At 42.5% G+C, this 17,383-nt stretch overlaps 3 protein-coding genes across 3 annotated transcripts in view; 2 read left to right on the forward strand and 1 right to left on the reverse strand.

Moving 5' to 3' along the window:
• Nucleotides 1-17,383, reverse strand: part of LOC126562334 (serine protease inhibitor 2-like) — a 388,794-nt gene that overhangs the window by 262,664 nt on the left and 108,747 nt on the right. The window lies entirely within an intron of this gene.
• LOC126562624 (terpene synthase) overlaps nt 1-17,383 on the forward strand; it is a 224,574-nt gene that overhangs the window by 175,133 nt on the left and 32,058 nt on the right. The window lies entirely within an intron of this gene.
• LOC126561531 (probable chitinase 10) overlaps nt 3,776-17,383 on the forward strand; it is a 29,590-nt gene continuing 15,982 nt past the window's right edge. The window contains exon 1 of the mRNA XM_050217737.1: nt 3,776-3,850. Within this exon, the coding sequence (XP_050073694.1) occupies nt 3,848-3,850 (3 nt within the window). The 5' untranslated portion in view covers nt 3,776-3,847. The remainder of the gene's footprint in view (nt 3,851-17,383) is intronic.

The raw sequence follows: 17,383 nt of genomic DNA on the forward strand, positions 1-17,383 counted from the left end.
CTCAGAATAAACCTGTATCAGCCTTTCACATCAAACCCTGCGGCATGATCTCCTGTCCAAGTATATTCCAAACCAATTTCACTATTCCATTAATACAACTAACACCCCACGTAACACGTACAATTCCATCTTGCAACAATAATGTGCTCCCAAAACCGTACACGTAACGCGCTGGAAATTCAACACGTTAGTTTTCAGTTTTAGAGGTTTGTCTCCAACGAAAACATTGCTTGAATGGGCAATACAAAAAACTGCCCAACTGATGGCGGAAAAGCGCCCACCCCAACTTGGACAACTTTTCCTCTTGAACCTGCTCGATCGGCTTGTACGAGCTTGCGAAGTGCGTACCCAGCACTAGATCCAAAATGGGGAGTGTTTCACTGCTTTCGCGTGTGGCTTCTCTCACCGGCGTGTGTACGTGCTGAAATCGTTCACCTATATTTGAACAAAGCTTACATAATGAACAAGGTTTAAAAGAGTGACTATGATGGAGAGCTTTTTTAATTTATTTTGCAGCAATGCAGACAACATGGCTCGAATTTTGTAGCTACCATGGAATTGAAGATATTTGAACGATTTGTTTAACTTGCTCGCACCACCAGTAGCATTCATTTCCAACATCTTTATCTATGAAAAATAAAATTTAGCCCTCTATCGAACAGTGCTCGGCGTTCCAACGGGCCAAACCATTTCTTTCACTCAAACCCCCAACCTAAGTAGCACGCAGCATACAAAGATGACGAAAATGCTTCTGCGCCAACTGTATCACCACCCTACTACACAGGGCAACCTAGTGCACAGCTCAGGCCGTGCCGATACTTGGCAGACAAATTGGGGTCAGGTAAAGGGTATGGAATTGTGCTGCTGTTCGTGCACTCGCCTCACCAAACACTTCACCGTTTTAAACACTTTTCAAAATGACTTATAAAGGACTTCCTTAAATGTAGTACTTTTTTTTCCTGACGACCGACACTTCCATCGATAATCTAATTAAGGAAAACAATTTAAAATGTAGGCCACATTCGCTCATTAGATGGTGGTCAATAAAATTGAGCCGACTGCATCGCGATCTCGGGTAAATTAATCATGCCAGAATCTTGACACCGAGCTTCCGTCCGTTCGTAATGCTGCGGAGCTGAGAGAAGCGAAAAAAAAAAACGGGTCACACAGCACAGAGTCACAGCATCAGAAGCGAGCATCAAATGCATTGAATAGATTGCAACCAGAGCCTTCTCGGCAACCGGTTTCGATGAGATGCAGGAAAGTTGATAGAATCGCTCTACATTTTCTCTTTCTCTTCTGGTTGATCGTGTAAGTCGCTAGGCAGAAGGCTAAGGAATGATGGGAGGGGGAAAAAAAACATTTGCCTTGATGCTACAATAAAATCACACTAACCAAAAGCACAGATGACCACAATTTATTGAAGGAAGAAATGCAAGGAAAACGAGCAAACATACTTACTGGGTCAAAGTCTGCGGCGGCTATGTTCAGCTGACCTATTTGAGAGGAAAATATTTCTAGCAGCATCCTAGCCATGTATATCGTGAAATCGTAACACTTTCCATTTAAACTGAGAACATATTGCAGAATTGATGATGGAGCAGAAGCTCATTAGCAATCAGTCACTGATTGATCTGTTATCGACGATCACCGCCTTTTGATCTAATAAGAATTGTATCAATATTCTCCTTAAAAGAACTCAGAGAAATTTGAAGATCAAAATGATTTTTCATTCCAAACAAGCTTCTATCGTCCTTTCAGTAAGCAGGCACTCTGTCCGGCAGTAGTTGCTCGCTGCCTTTGAATCTTGGCAAACGTATTGAGCACTTTTATTTAGCTAAGCAAACGAACTGTGTTGCATTCATTCGATCGACTAGTGCTGATCGTATACTAATACAGGCTCCAATACAGCTAAAAAAAGTGTTGCTGCAACACAGTCATCGAAACAGTCGCACAATGACGGTCATCATTAGCTTCAGCCAGTTTCAGCAGCTCATTCTAATGATGGCTGTGCCGATAGTTGCTAAGGCATCAGCCGTAGACAGGTAACAGCTAGTATTAAGTTTAGTAGAAACCAAACCCAACTTTTGCACCGAACGATGGTGTTGGTGTTAGTATTTGCAGCATAAAACACACGCCAGCAGAACGAATGCGATGGAGCGAAGCGTGCTGGAAGAGTTCCCACAACGAAATCAACATATCATCACGGGTTAGGAAACGATGGTTCGGTTCGGTTTGGTTCGTGTCTTGTGGATCAAGCAGCAGCAGCAGCAGCAGCAACCGCTGGCTTACCGTAATGAGTGGATCAATCGTGAAACAAACGATTCGAAAGCGAACGAGAGCGAGAAAGGTAGTGCAGAGGATCGAACGAGGAAAAAAAAAGAAGAGTGAGGGGAAAGGGTGGACTGCTGCCACCATAAAATCGAACCATAGCACCACCGTACGGGGATGAAGTTCGGGGTTGGCAATGGTTTCCGAAGAGCAACCGAAACGGAAAACCGTGACTGCTCAACGCACGGGAATGGGAGAAACGGTGCGCTTTATTGGTAAGACTTCCACCACTCCTAACAAGGCAACCCCGCCAGCAAATGTGGAAACCCTCTTCAGCGTGACAAACGACTACGGATCGCTGGGGCTTCGGCCGGTTTCGCGAACCACCCGAACACACCCGGATCGCCACGCGTTGCCTTTCCATTTACAGCGCGAAAAGTAGCCAAGCTTCGAGTCTTGCGACAGATCGCGCCACGAATCAGTCCCTAGTGCGCATAGTTTGTGTCAGTACGGACAGTTTTTCTTCGGACCTCCTCCACTGCTGTGTGTTGAGAGGCTGCTGTTGTGTTCTTCATTATCGCAAACCAATCGTTTATTTATTTCGCCTAGTGTGTGATATTTACATTTCGTTGTTTTGTTCTGAGTGGTGAGTTTTTGGTATAGTGTAGTGCTCAACGGGAAGAAAGAAACGTGCACGTGACCGTTGACATTTTTATTTTGTTTCTCTTGACTGTTGTTCGAATGATGCGGCAAAGTGTGAAGTGAAACATGGGCATGAAAAAGCATATGGACACCAGTTTGGTGGCCTTGAATCTATGGTCAATATTGACGTGATGGTAATAAAAACAAGTAGATCGAACATGATGTTAAGAGAATCAACGACCCAACCAGCGAGTCCTTGGCAAAGTTTCCTGCTTCCGTGCACGATCCGCTGAACAGTGGTGGATGGCTTGAAAAATTGTTCTGCTAAATGTAACACAACATTGTGCCCATGAAATGTGAAAGAAAAATACCGAGATTACTTACAAACAATAAAAAAGTGCAAAAGTGCAGTTTTTTGACATGCTCAAATCCTGTATACGTGGCGAGTAAAGTAAAGAAAAAGCAAATGGACTGAAAAAACAGGAAAACAGCCTTATATCTTACAAGTGCAAAATAATATTGTTGAAAATTATCAATTTGATTATTAATTTTACCTAAATCGATCTATTTTATTAAATTTTACAACCGACACTGATTAATCAATGGAAAAGTAAACGAAAAACACGAATTAATAACAAAGAATAGTTCAAAGCGACGTTTAAAACACACAAAAAACAAAAGACTTAAACGACCACAGAGAAAAGTGCAAAACAGTCCATCACTTCATAATTTTTTTTTTTTTTTTAATGTCACTATCAACTTTCAAACAAATTCAAATTCAAATTTAAAGAATAAATTTTGTTCGCCACTAAGAGTTTCGTTATCGTTTTGCAGCGTTTCAATTCCAACACGTTAGTGAGTAGTGTGTTTCGTTCCTAGAGTGTCTCGAGTTTTGCTGGTTAGCCACTGAGGATTACAAATTTTCCACCATAAAATGGTAAGTGTTAACTACAGCTTATTCTTTAACAAAATCAATTTTGGATTTTTTTTTTGTCATTAAAAAAAGATAAAGTAGAAAATACAACAGCGCGTGTTATGCATGTAAATGCAATACATCACGATTTACCTTAAACAATCATTTGACACATAGGGACAGGACCACAACAATAAGATCTTCCATCAAACCTACCACGCGTAGAGGTAGGAAAACCAAATGTGAGCTCGTTGTGCTTAGGAACAAAGCCATATAGACTCACACACATACAGACTCTCAGATAAAAACGGTTTCAAACCTTGATGACAACATAAAAAGCTGTCCGTAGAAACCGAAAGCCTATCGGTTTCATCTTAACACTATGCTGAATTGGTGAGGTTCTCTCCCACTCTGTCACGGGTCAAAAGTGAAACAAAAACCACTGATAATCAGACACCGGTTTTGGAACGGTTGTAAATTGTCCGTTTTTTTTTTCGCACACTCGCGAGCTCTCTGATCGTCGTCCGTCGTCTGTCCGTGTCGCTTAGTGGTGGCCTATGTTTGCAGACCACCCGGTTTCACACTGTTTGCTGGTGGATAAAGCATTAATTAATTCATGTCTGGGTAAAAAAAGGCACAAGAGCAAGAGGAAGGGATGGTAATGGATTGAGTATCTAGTTTTGGGAACTTCGTAATCGAGTGAGTGTGCCTGTTTTTGTGCGTGTGCCTTACTAATTATTTCATTACTTGTGATGCCCAAAAAAAGGAGCAATGTTGGAGCATAACATATTAAACGAGCTTGTTATTAAATAACATGACTTTAAGAAAGCAATTTCCCACAGGCATGAAGTCGAAAGGGCTACCTTAAAAATAATTAAACAATTCTTGAAGCAATTACACTCCGCACAATCTCTAAAAGAATTGAATGACGTGACGTGACAGCTTACCGATCGTTCCACAGCGTTACCTCAAAACTCGGACAAACCCATCACAAACATAAGTATGCAAATTTATGCTACCACTTGAAAACGACTGAACAAAAATCAAGAACACGCAGCTCAGCTTCGGTCAACATTTGCCAATCATCACGGCCGGCCGGGTTCGTACGGTTTGAATCGCTTCTTTAGCTCTGTTTTCGTTGCTTCGTTCGCTTAGTATCAATGTAACGCTCGACTCAGAATAGCGTGAGGGAACCAACCCGGTCACACGCCCAGAGTGTACCATCGTACCAATTGGTTTGCCCTGACAAATAACTGAACGTTTTCGTAATTATGGATTCCGTTTGTTCTGTCACCGTCCATCCACGGTCTGCAAAAGCGCGAATTGTTTGTCTTGGCTGATCGCCGACGATCAGCTTGTTCGCAGCGTTCTGGCTGTGTGTATCTGTGTGTCCAAGAAATCCATACCACCGTTATGGCAGTCCGTCGTAACTGGCACCGTTTCGTGAGCGTGAAAACTCTGCGTCCTTTCTTCGGACCACGTACTATGCGGTTCTCTCTGCAACGGTGACGGCAAGTTCTATGTCTCTTTTTCTCTGCTCAGTGTCCAATTAAAACAACGGTGCGCCATGGTTGTGAAGGTTACCCACTTCAACTGTTTTTATTTTCTGTCTTACACTTGTTTATTGTACTGTTAACGTTTGGTTTAAGAAGCATAAGAGAACAGTACAACTGTGCAATGTAGTTTATGTAGGCAACACATTTGTATCGTAAACTGCAGATCCAAAACATTTAACCTACCGATCATACTTATTCTGCCAGCTCAACGAGGTTATTTGCAGACGACCTGTTACAAACAGTTACAGCACACGAAACGAAACGTCGCTTGTAGATAATTGCAGCTAATATTTGCAATTGCACTGAGCTTCGCTAACTGTCCAGGCGACTAATCGGTGATACCGTTCCTTTTTGGTTCGTTCAGCCCTTTCTGACAGCCTACCAGCCACGGACAGGCACAGATGCACCGGAACGGTAAACGGAAAGCTGAACCTAAATGTCAAGGAAAAGGGGAGTAACAACTTGATCGGTGGCTTGGTGAAGTTACGCGGTATAGCAGCAGGAAAATTAACTTCCACTTTTAGCTTGACAGTGCGCAATTAGATGCTTTTTCTATGTAGAACTGTGACGCTTCCCAGCGCAAATGTTTAAATGCTATCATTAAAACAGTTTTTCTTGCTTATTCGTTTACCTGATTTTGAAAGATTTGGCATTCACATTGTATTAAAATAAAGGTGATGCAGATATGTTAATTGCTTCAGATTTGTAGTCGTCGTTCTTGTAAAAATCACATTGAAAATGATGATTTTAACTACAAACCATTACCAATTGCATTTAACATGTAAATGATTTGAAATTACAACTTAAAGTGACCGGCGCAACAACTGCTGCCAGTCCATAAACCTGACCATTCTGGGTAACATTAAACTTGTGTGGAGTGTTTTATTTTCTAAATCATTTCATATATAACAGCACAGTAATGTACTGCAAAAGTAGACGATTCAAACTAAAGTCAAATAACCCAGAAAGCAAAAAACTCTCCCCAAAAAATGGCCAACCTATTACCCACGTTTTTCTAATTGAGACACTTCGCTGATGCCGGTCACAAAACACGTCAAGCAAACAAACCCACCAACCGGATGCAACGGAGGGCAAAGCAATTCGACTTGGGTTAGAAAACTGCTCCCCTGACGAATTTACCCGCTTTGCACGATCCACCTTATACCGTTGGTCCGCTTTGAATGCTAATGTGTTTGAACTTTTCCGAGATTAAGAGCACCAAGCACACAACAGACCGCTTCTGATGGTAGGTGCATTTGTCTTTTAAAAAAACCCTCGACATTGGACATTGTTTCAACGCACAATATCACCCCCGGGACCAGATAATGCTTAACGTTGTTTGGCACTCTGCCAGATGTTTGGCACTGGCATCAAATGTTTCCCACTGCTGGAAGCAGAAAGGGGTTTAAAATATTACTGATACCATTTTTCATTCAACCCGTTCACTTGCCATTTTTTTTAACTGTTCCTTTCCCTTCAAACCACTCGGCACAATCGCGTCTAACGCTTGATTGTCGACGCATTTTATTTATCGCTTCCGCTGATTTCATTTCAAGTTTGCAACACTTTAAAGTGCTTCACACCGTGGGATTCATAGCTTTGGGAGGAAAAATTATCTTTTGCAAAAAAAAAAGGGGGGGAGGGATGGAAAGAGTTTACAACGCACAAAAACTGAACGGCCTGTGACCTTGTGGGAGAGAAGCAATAAAAAATACAGCTCATACCATTCCATCACCTGCTGGTGGAACTGGTTTACTTAAACTACACAAACTGCAAAGTAACAGATTAAAGCGCTACCCACCATCATCTGTGGCGGCGTGGAAAATGGCGCACTTATTAAAAAAAAGGCGGATGGAAGGAAGGAGAATATATCTGTCTACTCTCTTTCCTAAAGGGAAGTGCTTTTTTTTTCTTCTTGTTGTACACAAGTTTGATGCTCTATACTAAAGGTCGCGTTTTCCTCTTTTTTTATGAAATTACTATTTAAAATGCATACCGAAAGAAACTCCAAAGTCATCCTGGTCCATGCGATGCACCGACTGTTCGCTTTTAGCAATCTATCCGCCTAACCTTGCCAAATCATTCGCCAACCCGTTTGGTGTGACTGAGCAGCTTTTTGCTTACGATCTCCCATCGAACCTCGCTTGGGTTTGGTTCAATCGAAAGAGAAAGTAAAAGCAACCCCGGTACGAGATTTTCGCCCCAACCATTGTGGGGTTCGTCGTCTCGTGCCGTCTCAAATCTCCCGTACCGAGCGGCACAACGAACGCAGCAATACAGGGCTGGGGCTTATTTATTTATTTACGAGCTTTATTTTCTCTTCCATTGCCACCGGACTGGACTGGTCTTGCTGCCACTTTTGCTGTTTATTTTCATAACTTTTATTTACCATCTCGCGCTCGCGATCGCTGTTTTCGATCGTGTGTATCTGAGCTTTCTCATCCCTTTTGCTCTCTTTGCTATGCACACTCACTTGCGCTCACTGAGTCTATTTGCAAAGCGGGAGTTGGGTGGTTGCAAATTTTTGTCCATCTGTTTATGCATTGCAACGAGATGAAGGAGAAAACAAACCGTGCACACCACACCACACGAGTGGGTGACGTATTCTTCACGTGTGGTTTTGCAACTTTACCGGGTTTCCCTTGCGTTTCACGTCTAACGAATCTTTTCTCCACTTTCTTCCGAAATTCTATCCCAATTGGCATGCATGTACCAGCCAGTATGTTAATTGTTATGTGGGAGATAATCATGATTGAATGTTTATTTTTCCAACGCTGCTGTTGATTTTTCCTCCCTCGTGTTTGTTGACTTTTCTCTCTGCTTTCTTGCCCAGCTTTCACGTGATTGCACTCGCACGCTGTGGCTGCAACACAAAACACGTACATTTCTGTAACGCTGTTCCGGTGCATCTGCTACGCTTTTCTAATTCCGGGTGCATCACCCATCATGGAGATGCAAAACACCGTCGCAGTCCGTATCTTACGTGCTGGATGTACTTAAGAAAAGTTTTAGAAACTCATTCCACAATCATTTCCCCAACTTCCCTACCACCCCGGTCGATGCCGTTTGCCGGCGTAGGAATGGTCGGACGGAAGTGTCTAATGAGTGTTTTCTCCCGGCGCGGCACGCGTTGCTTTCAATTCGATACCGGTTTTCAATCAACCTTGGAAAAACGAGATTGATCCACGAAACTGGCTGCATATTAGTGAGTCTGTCTTTGAGGCGATCGGTGTTTGACGGCTCAATAGCATACGTAGCATGACATTTGGTTTAAGTTTCCTGGTAGTTTTAGCTGCGAATTCGAATGGTGTCTATTAATTTTAAAGTTAATAATCTACCCTAAGATTTAAATTATGGTTTATTGAATGAAATAATTATGTGGTTTTTAGTCTTAGACTCTACAACGTTAAGAGGTTTCATTTCTGACTTTCCATGACTTAAGTTTCACCCGTTGTAGGATAGTCAATCCGTTCAGTTGTTTTCATCTGTTCCTTTTCGTAATTCTGTGCTCCATCTATAGCACCAAATGCATTCATCGCTCTCGTTCCATACTTCGATCAGATTGTCAAAGCACCTTCCAATCGATAAAACATAACATGCTTTGGCAAAAAATCTATTATTTCCTAAAACGTACGAGCCCTAATGAAGCTTATCTACCACCATGGTCGACGGCAATTGGTAGGTACGATTGCATAATGCTACCCTTAACTGCAATCCAAATCGAATGCACTTCAACCAAGCAAGTTGAATTGAGAAAGGAATTGGCGAATGAATTTTCAACCCCGATACTACCACACAGTTGTGGTATTGGAATGAATTTAAGCTATGTCTATTGCGCTATTGCAAGCTGTTCTGAAAACGGTGGTTGAAAGCATGCTTTTGGTTTTAAGTGAAACTTTTGTCATACTTTTACATATGAGCTCTGAGTTAAAAATTGATTAAATGTACTATAAAAAAAAATAAAGCTCAGCTTTATCATCTGTATAAGTTGAGCAAAACGTAGGTAACTAATTTGTTTTAAGAATCAACTCTTGACTTTTTTAAACACCACTCAAAATTTGCCAAGCGTTTTGCTTTTCGAAGCAAAACAACCCAAAGCGACGTGATCAACGTGCGTCACAGACGATTAAAACTTGTCCGCGTTTTTTGCTTCCCTGCATCTAATCACAGCTTCCTTCTGAGCCGTCCAAGCATACGCTACCAATCACACTAATCACGTACTGGCTGCCGTGAAAAGTGAAAATGTACCCAACAGTCGATCTCAATGTCTGCACGCTCACACCCTCAACGCTCAACGCTATTTCGAAAGCGAAAACTCCCAAAACAAACAAACAAAAAAAACCCTTTCTGAAAGAAAAGTGGGTTTTGAGACCGCGTACGAACTTTGACTAGATAAATACGATTGACCCAGGGACGGTAAGGAGTTTGTTGAATCGGGCTGCTAACACCCAAAAGCTGGCACCCGAGAAACCCACCTTCGCCCGCAGAAAAGCTCGGATAGGCTCTAATTTAACAATAGACACATACACACAGCGCTCAGCACGTATCGTGATCCTCTCAGCACGTTTCGCCTTTAGCGAGTCCCGGGACCTTAAGGCGAGGGTAATAATTCATTTGTTTATTGTACTCAACACCACGTCTCAACCCCGTCGAGACGGTGCGCACCACCCTTCTCGGACGGTCCATGAGGTTTGGTCACAATAAATGGTTGACCTCGGCGAAAGATCCCCTTCCAAAACTGGCTACACCATATCGCACCGTTTCGATTCTATGGTCGGCTCGAGAGGGCTGTGCAGCGTGGAAGCTTGAGATTTGGAACATTCCATCGTGACAAGAAAGCGAGAGAGTGAACGAGACACAGACAGTTAATTAGAAACACCTTCAACAAGCCGACAATGTGTTGAGTCTGTTTGGACGGATTGGCCAGCTTAGCTTTTAATAAGACGATTTGAATACAACGCTATGCAAACCGTTTGATGCTCTCTGATGTTGTGTACGCTCACGTTTAGTCAGCTGATTCTATCTTAGGCAGAAAAAAAGATTCAAATCTTTCAGCGCCTAATCCCAAACAAGACATGGTTCCTAATGTTTCGTTTTTGTTTCTGTTAGGAATTGTTTGTTATTTAATTAATCTAGCTTCTTTACGGCTTCACTTCCCAAATGGGAGAGGTTTTTTGCTACCAACCGATCGTATCTTGCCAAGTTTTATTATTCTGCTTTTATCTCAAACAAGTGTCCATCGAATGATCAGACCTCAGTCATTTCTAAGTACCAGTGCGCCTGGAAAATGTGATTATTTTATGCGATGTTGTACGAATGGTGTGCAAGTGTCTCCGTGTGCGAACGTGACAACGTGCTGCACAATTGTCGTACCGGAGGCCTCCCGAAAATGGGCAATGAGCGGTTTATCTCGTTTCTGCTTGCGTGTTTGGCTCATCTTGTCCATCGACAACCGATGCTCTTCGACGTGTGATGGAGCCAAGCGGCAAATTACATAATTTTCTATGCAGCGCAGAAAAAAACATCGCTTCTATTCGACCAAGTGGGCCTTAAGTGAGACTCCAAATTGGTGGATAACGTTTTGCGTAATTTTTGTGACGAGTGTTGCTGCTCCAGGCTACAGTTTTGGAGCTTGGAAAGGTACTACTGAGGTAATACGATTGAAGTACAGATGGATGAGGTTCAACGTGCAAATAGCAATACTTAATTGTACATATGTTTTATTGAATTCAAATGTTTACTTATTCAAAAAACATTGGAAGCAGCTTTCTCGGCCAGATAGAAGAGTAACAAGTATCTCTCATGAGCCCAAATTTATTCTCTAATGTATCTATTAAAAATTAAACTAATTATTTGATTAATTATAAATTCATTCATTTGATTTGATCATGCATACTTCGACTTCAATGTGTCTGCCAAACCGAAATTCGATTTCACTGCCTCGAGCTCTATTGCTTACACAATGCTCATAAAGCATTCTTTTACCACACTTCTTACTGGAGCTTTTCTTTCAAGTTTCACTGTAAAAGAAGACTCTCAATTTTCCCACCCATCATCCAAATTACTACAACATTCGCTCGTGCTGTCTACGCCCTGCCCAAACACCGTAAAATTCGACCCAGTTTTCATTGCACTGGCGCTTTGCTGCCAGTGCCATACCCTCCAACGTTGCGTGTTGCGTTTGATTTCGATTTCGATCCGTAAAAGCTACGAAAACGCACCCGATCTTACCATGCCGGGAGCTAACTTTTACTATTTTACGGAGTTACGGCAATGTCTAAACATTCAGCTCGTTGATTTGGATATACTTTTCCTGCTACACTTTTTCTACACTGGTTCGTCCATGTTGCGAAAAGATAGTGATCAATCATTTGATTTGCTAGTAAAGATTTTGATGTCAGCGATCTTGCACGATTCACATACATGAAAGACGTTTGATGACAGAAAGGGAATAGAAAATGCATTTTCGATGCTGCGATCTCGCGTACTGCTCGCTTTCAATCCTTTTGGGGAAAGTTTGGAGGGTTTTACGGGCGATGAATAAAAATCAGATTCGCAACAACAGCTTTCTAGTTGATTTTTTGTGGTGCAAATTTAATACCTCTTTTGAGCAAAACTGTCCCAAAGAAATGATGCGAAGTGTGTTAAATTTTCTTTAAGCCAGGAAGTGATATCGATTTCTTGGTTTGTCGTTTTCAAACCAACCACTCTGCTGTAAGATTATTCTGTTTCTAAACCAATAACACAACACCTTCCAAATTTGTTCCAAACACAATGACGACGCATAGTGCCACCACTATCGAATTTGCCGTCTATGCAAATTTGCCATGCCAATGTTTGTAAACACAGTACGAGGCGGTCGATAAATAGACACAGAAATCCCCCCCCCCCCCCACACAACATAACACCAACACACACGACACATTTAGCGATGCCAGAATCGATGCGCCACGCATAGAGTGTGCCCGGGAAAATGTCAACCGGTTCGCGCTGCTCATCCTCCAAACGCGAGGTGGAAAAACAGGTTTTTTTGTTGTTTTCAATGATGAGATGAGATGGAGGGGAAGCAATCGGTGACAGGTTTGGTGCGCACATCGACAACATCATCTTCAAACGCGCATGATGCACAACCCTAAACCATGCGCGAATACGAAAGACATCAACGAGCGTATGCGGTATTACAAGCGACGAACCTTTTCTAACGTTTTCTCTCAACCACGCTAAAGACTTTTAAAATTGTGCTTTTCTGAGATTGATACGGATTAATACGGCACTTGGTTTCCTGTTTCCAAGTGTGGGTTGGTTTATGGTTCGGGAATGGATCTTGATGTTGACCTTCTCGCGTGCACTACAGAGCTGACCCGGTTGACCTGCGTCCTTGAGTGTGATACGGGTGTCGTGTAGTTGAAAGCTATCTTAGCAAGAGGATTGTTGAGACAACACAGAAGCTTCAGTGTGTGTGTTGAAATGAGTATTGTGATCAGCGCGATCATATATGGTACATCAAAGTGACACTTGAAATTCCATTCAAAGGCGTCTCGGTGAAGGAACCATTTACACAGCACAAGAAAAGGTAGGCGCAAAATAGACAGGAAATAAACATTCAAACTGAATTGAAATGATCAAGTTGATAGACTCAACTATAATTATCACATACACTCACACACACAACTTCTTCCACTAACTTCTCCAGAAAACCAAAGATAATCATAGCCGTCGTTAAACGAAATCGAAACACCTTACGAAGCTGACTCGTTGTCCCAGCTTCATTTGTGACACGAACGATCGTTTATTAACTGGCACAATCTGATCCAAGTGCTGCTAACGAACTACTCGGCTGCTACACTATCGTTTGTGTACGTCGGCTAGTGTGCCAATCCTTACCTTTAATTGATCCAGAGCAAATGTGTTAATTATTTTGTAATTAAAACTATCATCATTATGTTCATTTGGATCATTTCCCTTCCTTCCTCAAGAAAGTGCTCGATTGCAGTGCGCAAGATTAAGCCATTGGTAAAAGGGCTTGGCAATGTACTTCGTAAAAGCGAACCAAACCCAACGGCAAGAATGTTGACGACGCTAACAAGCAAACCGATCTGGTTGATCATGTCGATCGTGTCGAATAATACGCGGAAGGTTGAAGAAAAGCATTCACAGTCCTCCGACAGGATTGTGCTGAACTGGGTGAGCCAACAAGTTTCAGGATGGAAAGAGATGTTGCGAAAAAATGGGCACAATGATTTCCGCATTTCGTTTTTCAATTTATATGAGTGATCTGTCCAGTGAATAGCGAGGGTCGTCTGAAGGAGATTATATAGACTTTTAAATCTCAAGAAGAGTTTTTTATTCATAAAGAACGGCCAGGTCGTATTGCTATCCAATGCTAGAAGAATAATTCTAAAAATGATGTTAAATAATTTTTGTAAAAAAAATTTTTTTCTCCTTTCTTTTTGCAGGTAAGACTGATTTGTGATCAAACACGAACGTAAGCATTCACTTCACAGCAATGATATATTGCAATCAAACTAGCAAACAAAACCTTAAAGGAAATGTGAAAAATATCCAATTGTTCCTGCACACATCCGGAATGCGAATCCGAATATTGAACCTGCGTGAAACACGATACCACAAAACATATGATCGTATCGATGTTTTTTTTGTTTTTCTTTGTTTTTTTATGGCATACTTCCTTTTCCAGTCCGTTTGTGTTCCGTTCGGCATCAAAAATGACCAGAAGTGAGAGTGTTCATGTTGGACATGAAACCTTGCACCGTATGATTGTGGTTGTATGGAGCAGTGCGTGTATGTGTAGAAGAAAAATGTACAGCAAGCTTCATATATGCATAGCACGCAAAAAGGGCTACCCATACAAAGATGCTTGCTAACTTACAGATCAGCAAAGAAATCTGATCCCAATCTATTCCTCCCGGCAAGGGTGACAACCAGCTCGGCACTACAAAAAACGGCCAATTCCTGATTATCCATAACATTATTCCCACGGCATCGTCCAGGAACCGGAAGCACTGTCGATACCGGTTTGATTTATGCCGTTCAATCTGGAGCTGGCACTTGGACTGAACAAAACACCGGCAAGAAAGAAGAAGAAGCAAACAAAGCAAACACACAGACACACTCACGCACTTAAGACGCACATTGGGGGACTTGTCTGGTAGTGCAGATTTGGGTGCGACGAACCCATTCACTGTCGTCGACAGGCTGTAGTAGGTGTGGCTTAAATGGTTGGCGATATTATGGCCGTTCCATTGTTGGTGGAAAATCCGTTTCAAAACTGTGGGTAATTTTTTGAGTTAAATAAATCTACTTTAAGCAGATTGTTGTCTGCCTGTCCGTTGTCTGGTTGATGATCAGATATGGAAGTTGAAAACCATTTGCAACACTTAACGATCATTCGGAGGATCAGGAAGAAAGTATCAAAATCGGATCGTGAGAATAGGTCATTAGTAGATGAATCCGTTTTGAGATTGTTCAACAGTTTTTTACCTGTATTTGGTGTACAAAATACAATTTATCTAACTAGAAGTTGTTTCCAGTTGTTTGAGTTGTTACAAATCAAATTGTAATCCGTTTTCTTCGATAGAAAATACTTTAGGAAAACGATTGATAAAACTTTCAAAAATAAAAACTGCCACCAACAGATGTGCCATGCCGGATGTTTGTAAACAAAAGCATGACCAAGCACCAAAACTTGTCAATCCACCCAAACCACAAAATGGACAGCGGTTTCCCACCGATTGTCTTCCAGCTGGCATTACCAAACCTTTGATCCATTACCGAAAAGAGGAGTGTCCCGAATCGTGCCCGCTCGTTAATCATTTCCACCGTCCCACTCCGGTTAATTCGCGTCACCTCGGACACATTTTGGAAGTGTGTCTGTCCTGTCCAGCTAGCTGCATCAATCCAGTACATTTCGCTCACTGTCACACGACAATTTTACATTACATAAGCCGCACACATAGAGTGAGGCAGAGCAAGGCATAAACAGTAAGGTCTGACTCGTCGTTTCCCAGTGCGCTTGGCCAGTGTCGTCTATTCGTACTCGCAATTATCGCTCGGCGCAGGGGCAAACGGAAGCTGCTGTGTTGTGTCACTTTCGATTTCCTTTTCCGAGGTGACAATTTTTCCCGCAAACAGTCCGACAGTCCACCCACCGTCATCGGTGCTAGTGGCCTGGCGGACTGGCGGATGAAAAGCCATACTGCTGTCCACTTTGTGCATCTCCGATTCCTCTCATTCACACACGGACCGTCCACTTGGTAATTCTGATGGAAAATTGGCACTCCGAGGACACATGATCGAAACGTGCAGAGGTCATTACTGGCGTGCGAGCGTTGCGAATCGATCGCTAAAGCCGGGTTCGAAAATGAGTCGAGAAATCGATGTCATTGAAACTGGGCGGTTCTTCATGCCACACTTGCACTATTCCACCCGAGACACGCACCTACGGGTGTCTAAGCTTTTCCAAGCAACATCGCAATACCACGCGCGCTCGTTGGGACGTGTGAATATTTCGCTACTCGTTAGTCGCACACCGAAATGAGAAAGAAAAGTAGCAACGGCAGCAGCAAAAAAACCTCAGCTGCTACAAAGAGGCAGGCAGAAGGTCGGTGTCCCCGTGTCCCTGCCAGCATCTGATTGAGTTGAACCGAAACGAAAGCCACAAACGCAGCGACATCCACGACGACGATGACGACGACGACGCTCGAGTGCATAATTAACTTTCCCAAACATAGTCCAACGACCGGGCCAGAGTTCGAACGAGGGTCCGGTTTTTGTGTAGCCGTGCAGGTGTACCCCGGTACGGCCGCCGTGTGCCAGCGAAACCACCAATATGACAATTCACCACCAATAACACAACGGCGCTTTTGCGGGCGTGTACAGTCGTTCGAAATGAAATCAGAATCATGTCCACGCTGATCGACAAAGCCGACGTGGGGACGCTTTTCCAAGAAAGTGTAACTATTGGTAGACAATAATTTATTTTTGGTACGTAGGAAAGTCCTACGAATGGGTCCTCTAAATGTGTGGAGTGTGGTCAGCATGGCAATCGAAACATTATAAACATTTTGCAACACTTTACTGCGTCTAGCTGGTTTGCTTGGTTTTATGGTTCGGCCGATATCTCTCGACATACGCATGGTGTTAGGAAAATAAAATCGGAAGTATATCAGTTTTCGTAACTTTATTGCTGATGCTTGATGCTGACAAATTGATAGTCACATCGCATGCAATAAACTTGCAGTTTCCTCGACAGTGATATTGTTTTTCAATCAAATTGAATAAAAAAATCAACACAATCGATATAGCGTAAAGTCGATCGAACCGATCGGATACAAACTATACCACATTTACCACCAGCTCCGAGTCAAAATAGATAGACAAGAGGGCCAAGTTAGCTAGTTATTCATTTAATTTTTCCACTACCAAACACATTCGCTTGACTAAACGACAGACTTTTCTTGAGCAATCTTTCACTCAACATTTCAAAAGCCTTAAATACGTTATTAGAGAAAATATCCATGAAATTGAATAATGAATCTGCTTCACGCTATTTTCCACACCTCATTTAAGCAACAGTTTAACGTTAAACGAGAAAATCGCCGCTCAATTCAATTACATACTGCTTCGTTAAGGTGAGAATATTTTCTCTAACCTTCTCCAATCAGGACACACCGAAACCTTCATCTGCCTAGCCGTCGGCACTGACAAGCTCGGTAACGGCAAAGGTCTCGCTCAAGCAGAAAAGGCTCGAAACCACCATCATTAAAGATAAAGACGCACGGTGGAAATCGAACTCTCTTTCAGCCATTCGTACGGTGCACATAAAGGTCAAAAGTCATCGGTGAGTGCATTTTTCACCCTTTTAACGTTCTCACGGTGCCACAATTGCCCACCGAATGGATGCCTCACTTCCGGTTCATTGTATCTGCTATTACCTCCTTCAGTGTGTGTATGCGCGTACTCACCCTCGCACAATCTTCCT

This window comes from Anopheles maculipalpis, chromosome 3RL (assembly GCF_943734695.1).
Source record: "Anopheles maculipalpis chromosome 3RL, idAnoMacuDA_375_x, whole genome shotgun sequence".
Lineage (NCBI taxonomy): Eukaryota > Metazoa > Arthropoda > Insecta > Diptera > Culicidae > Anopheles > Anopheles maculipalpis.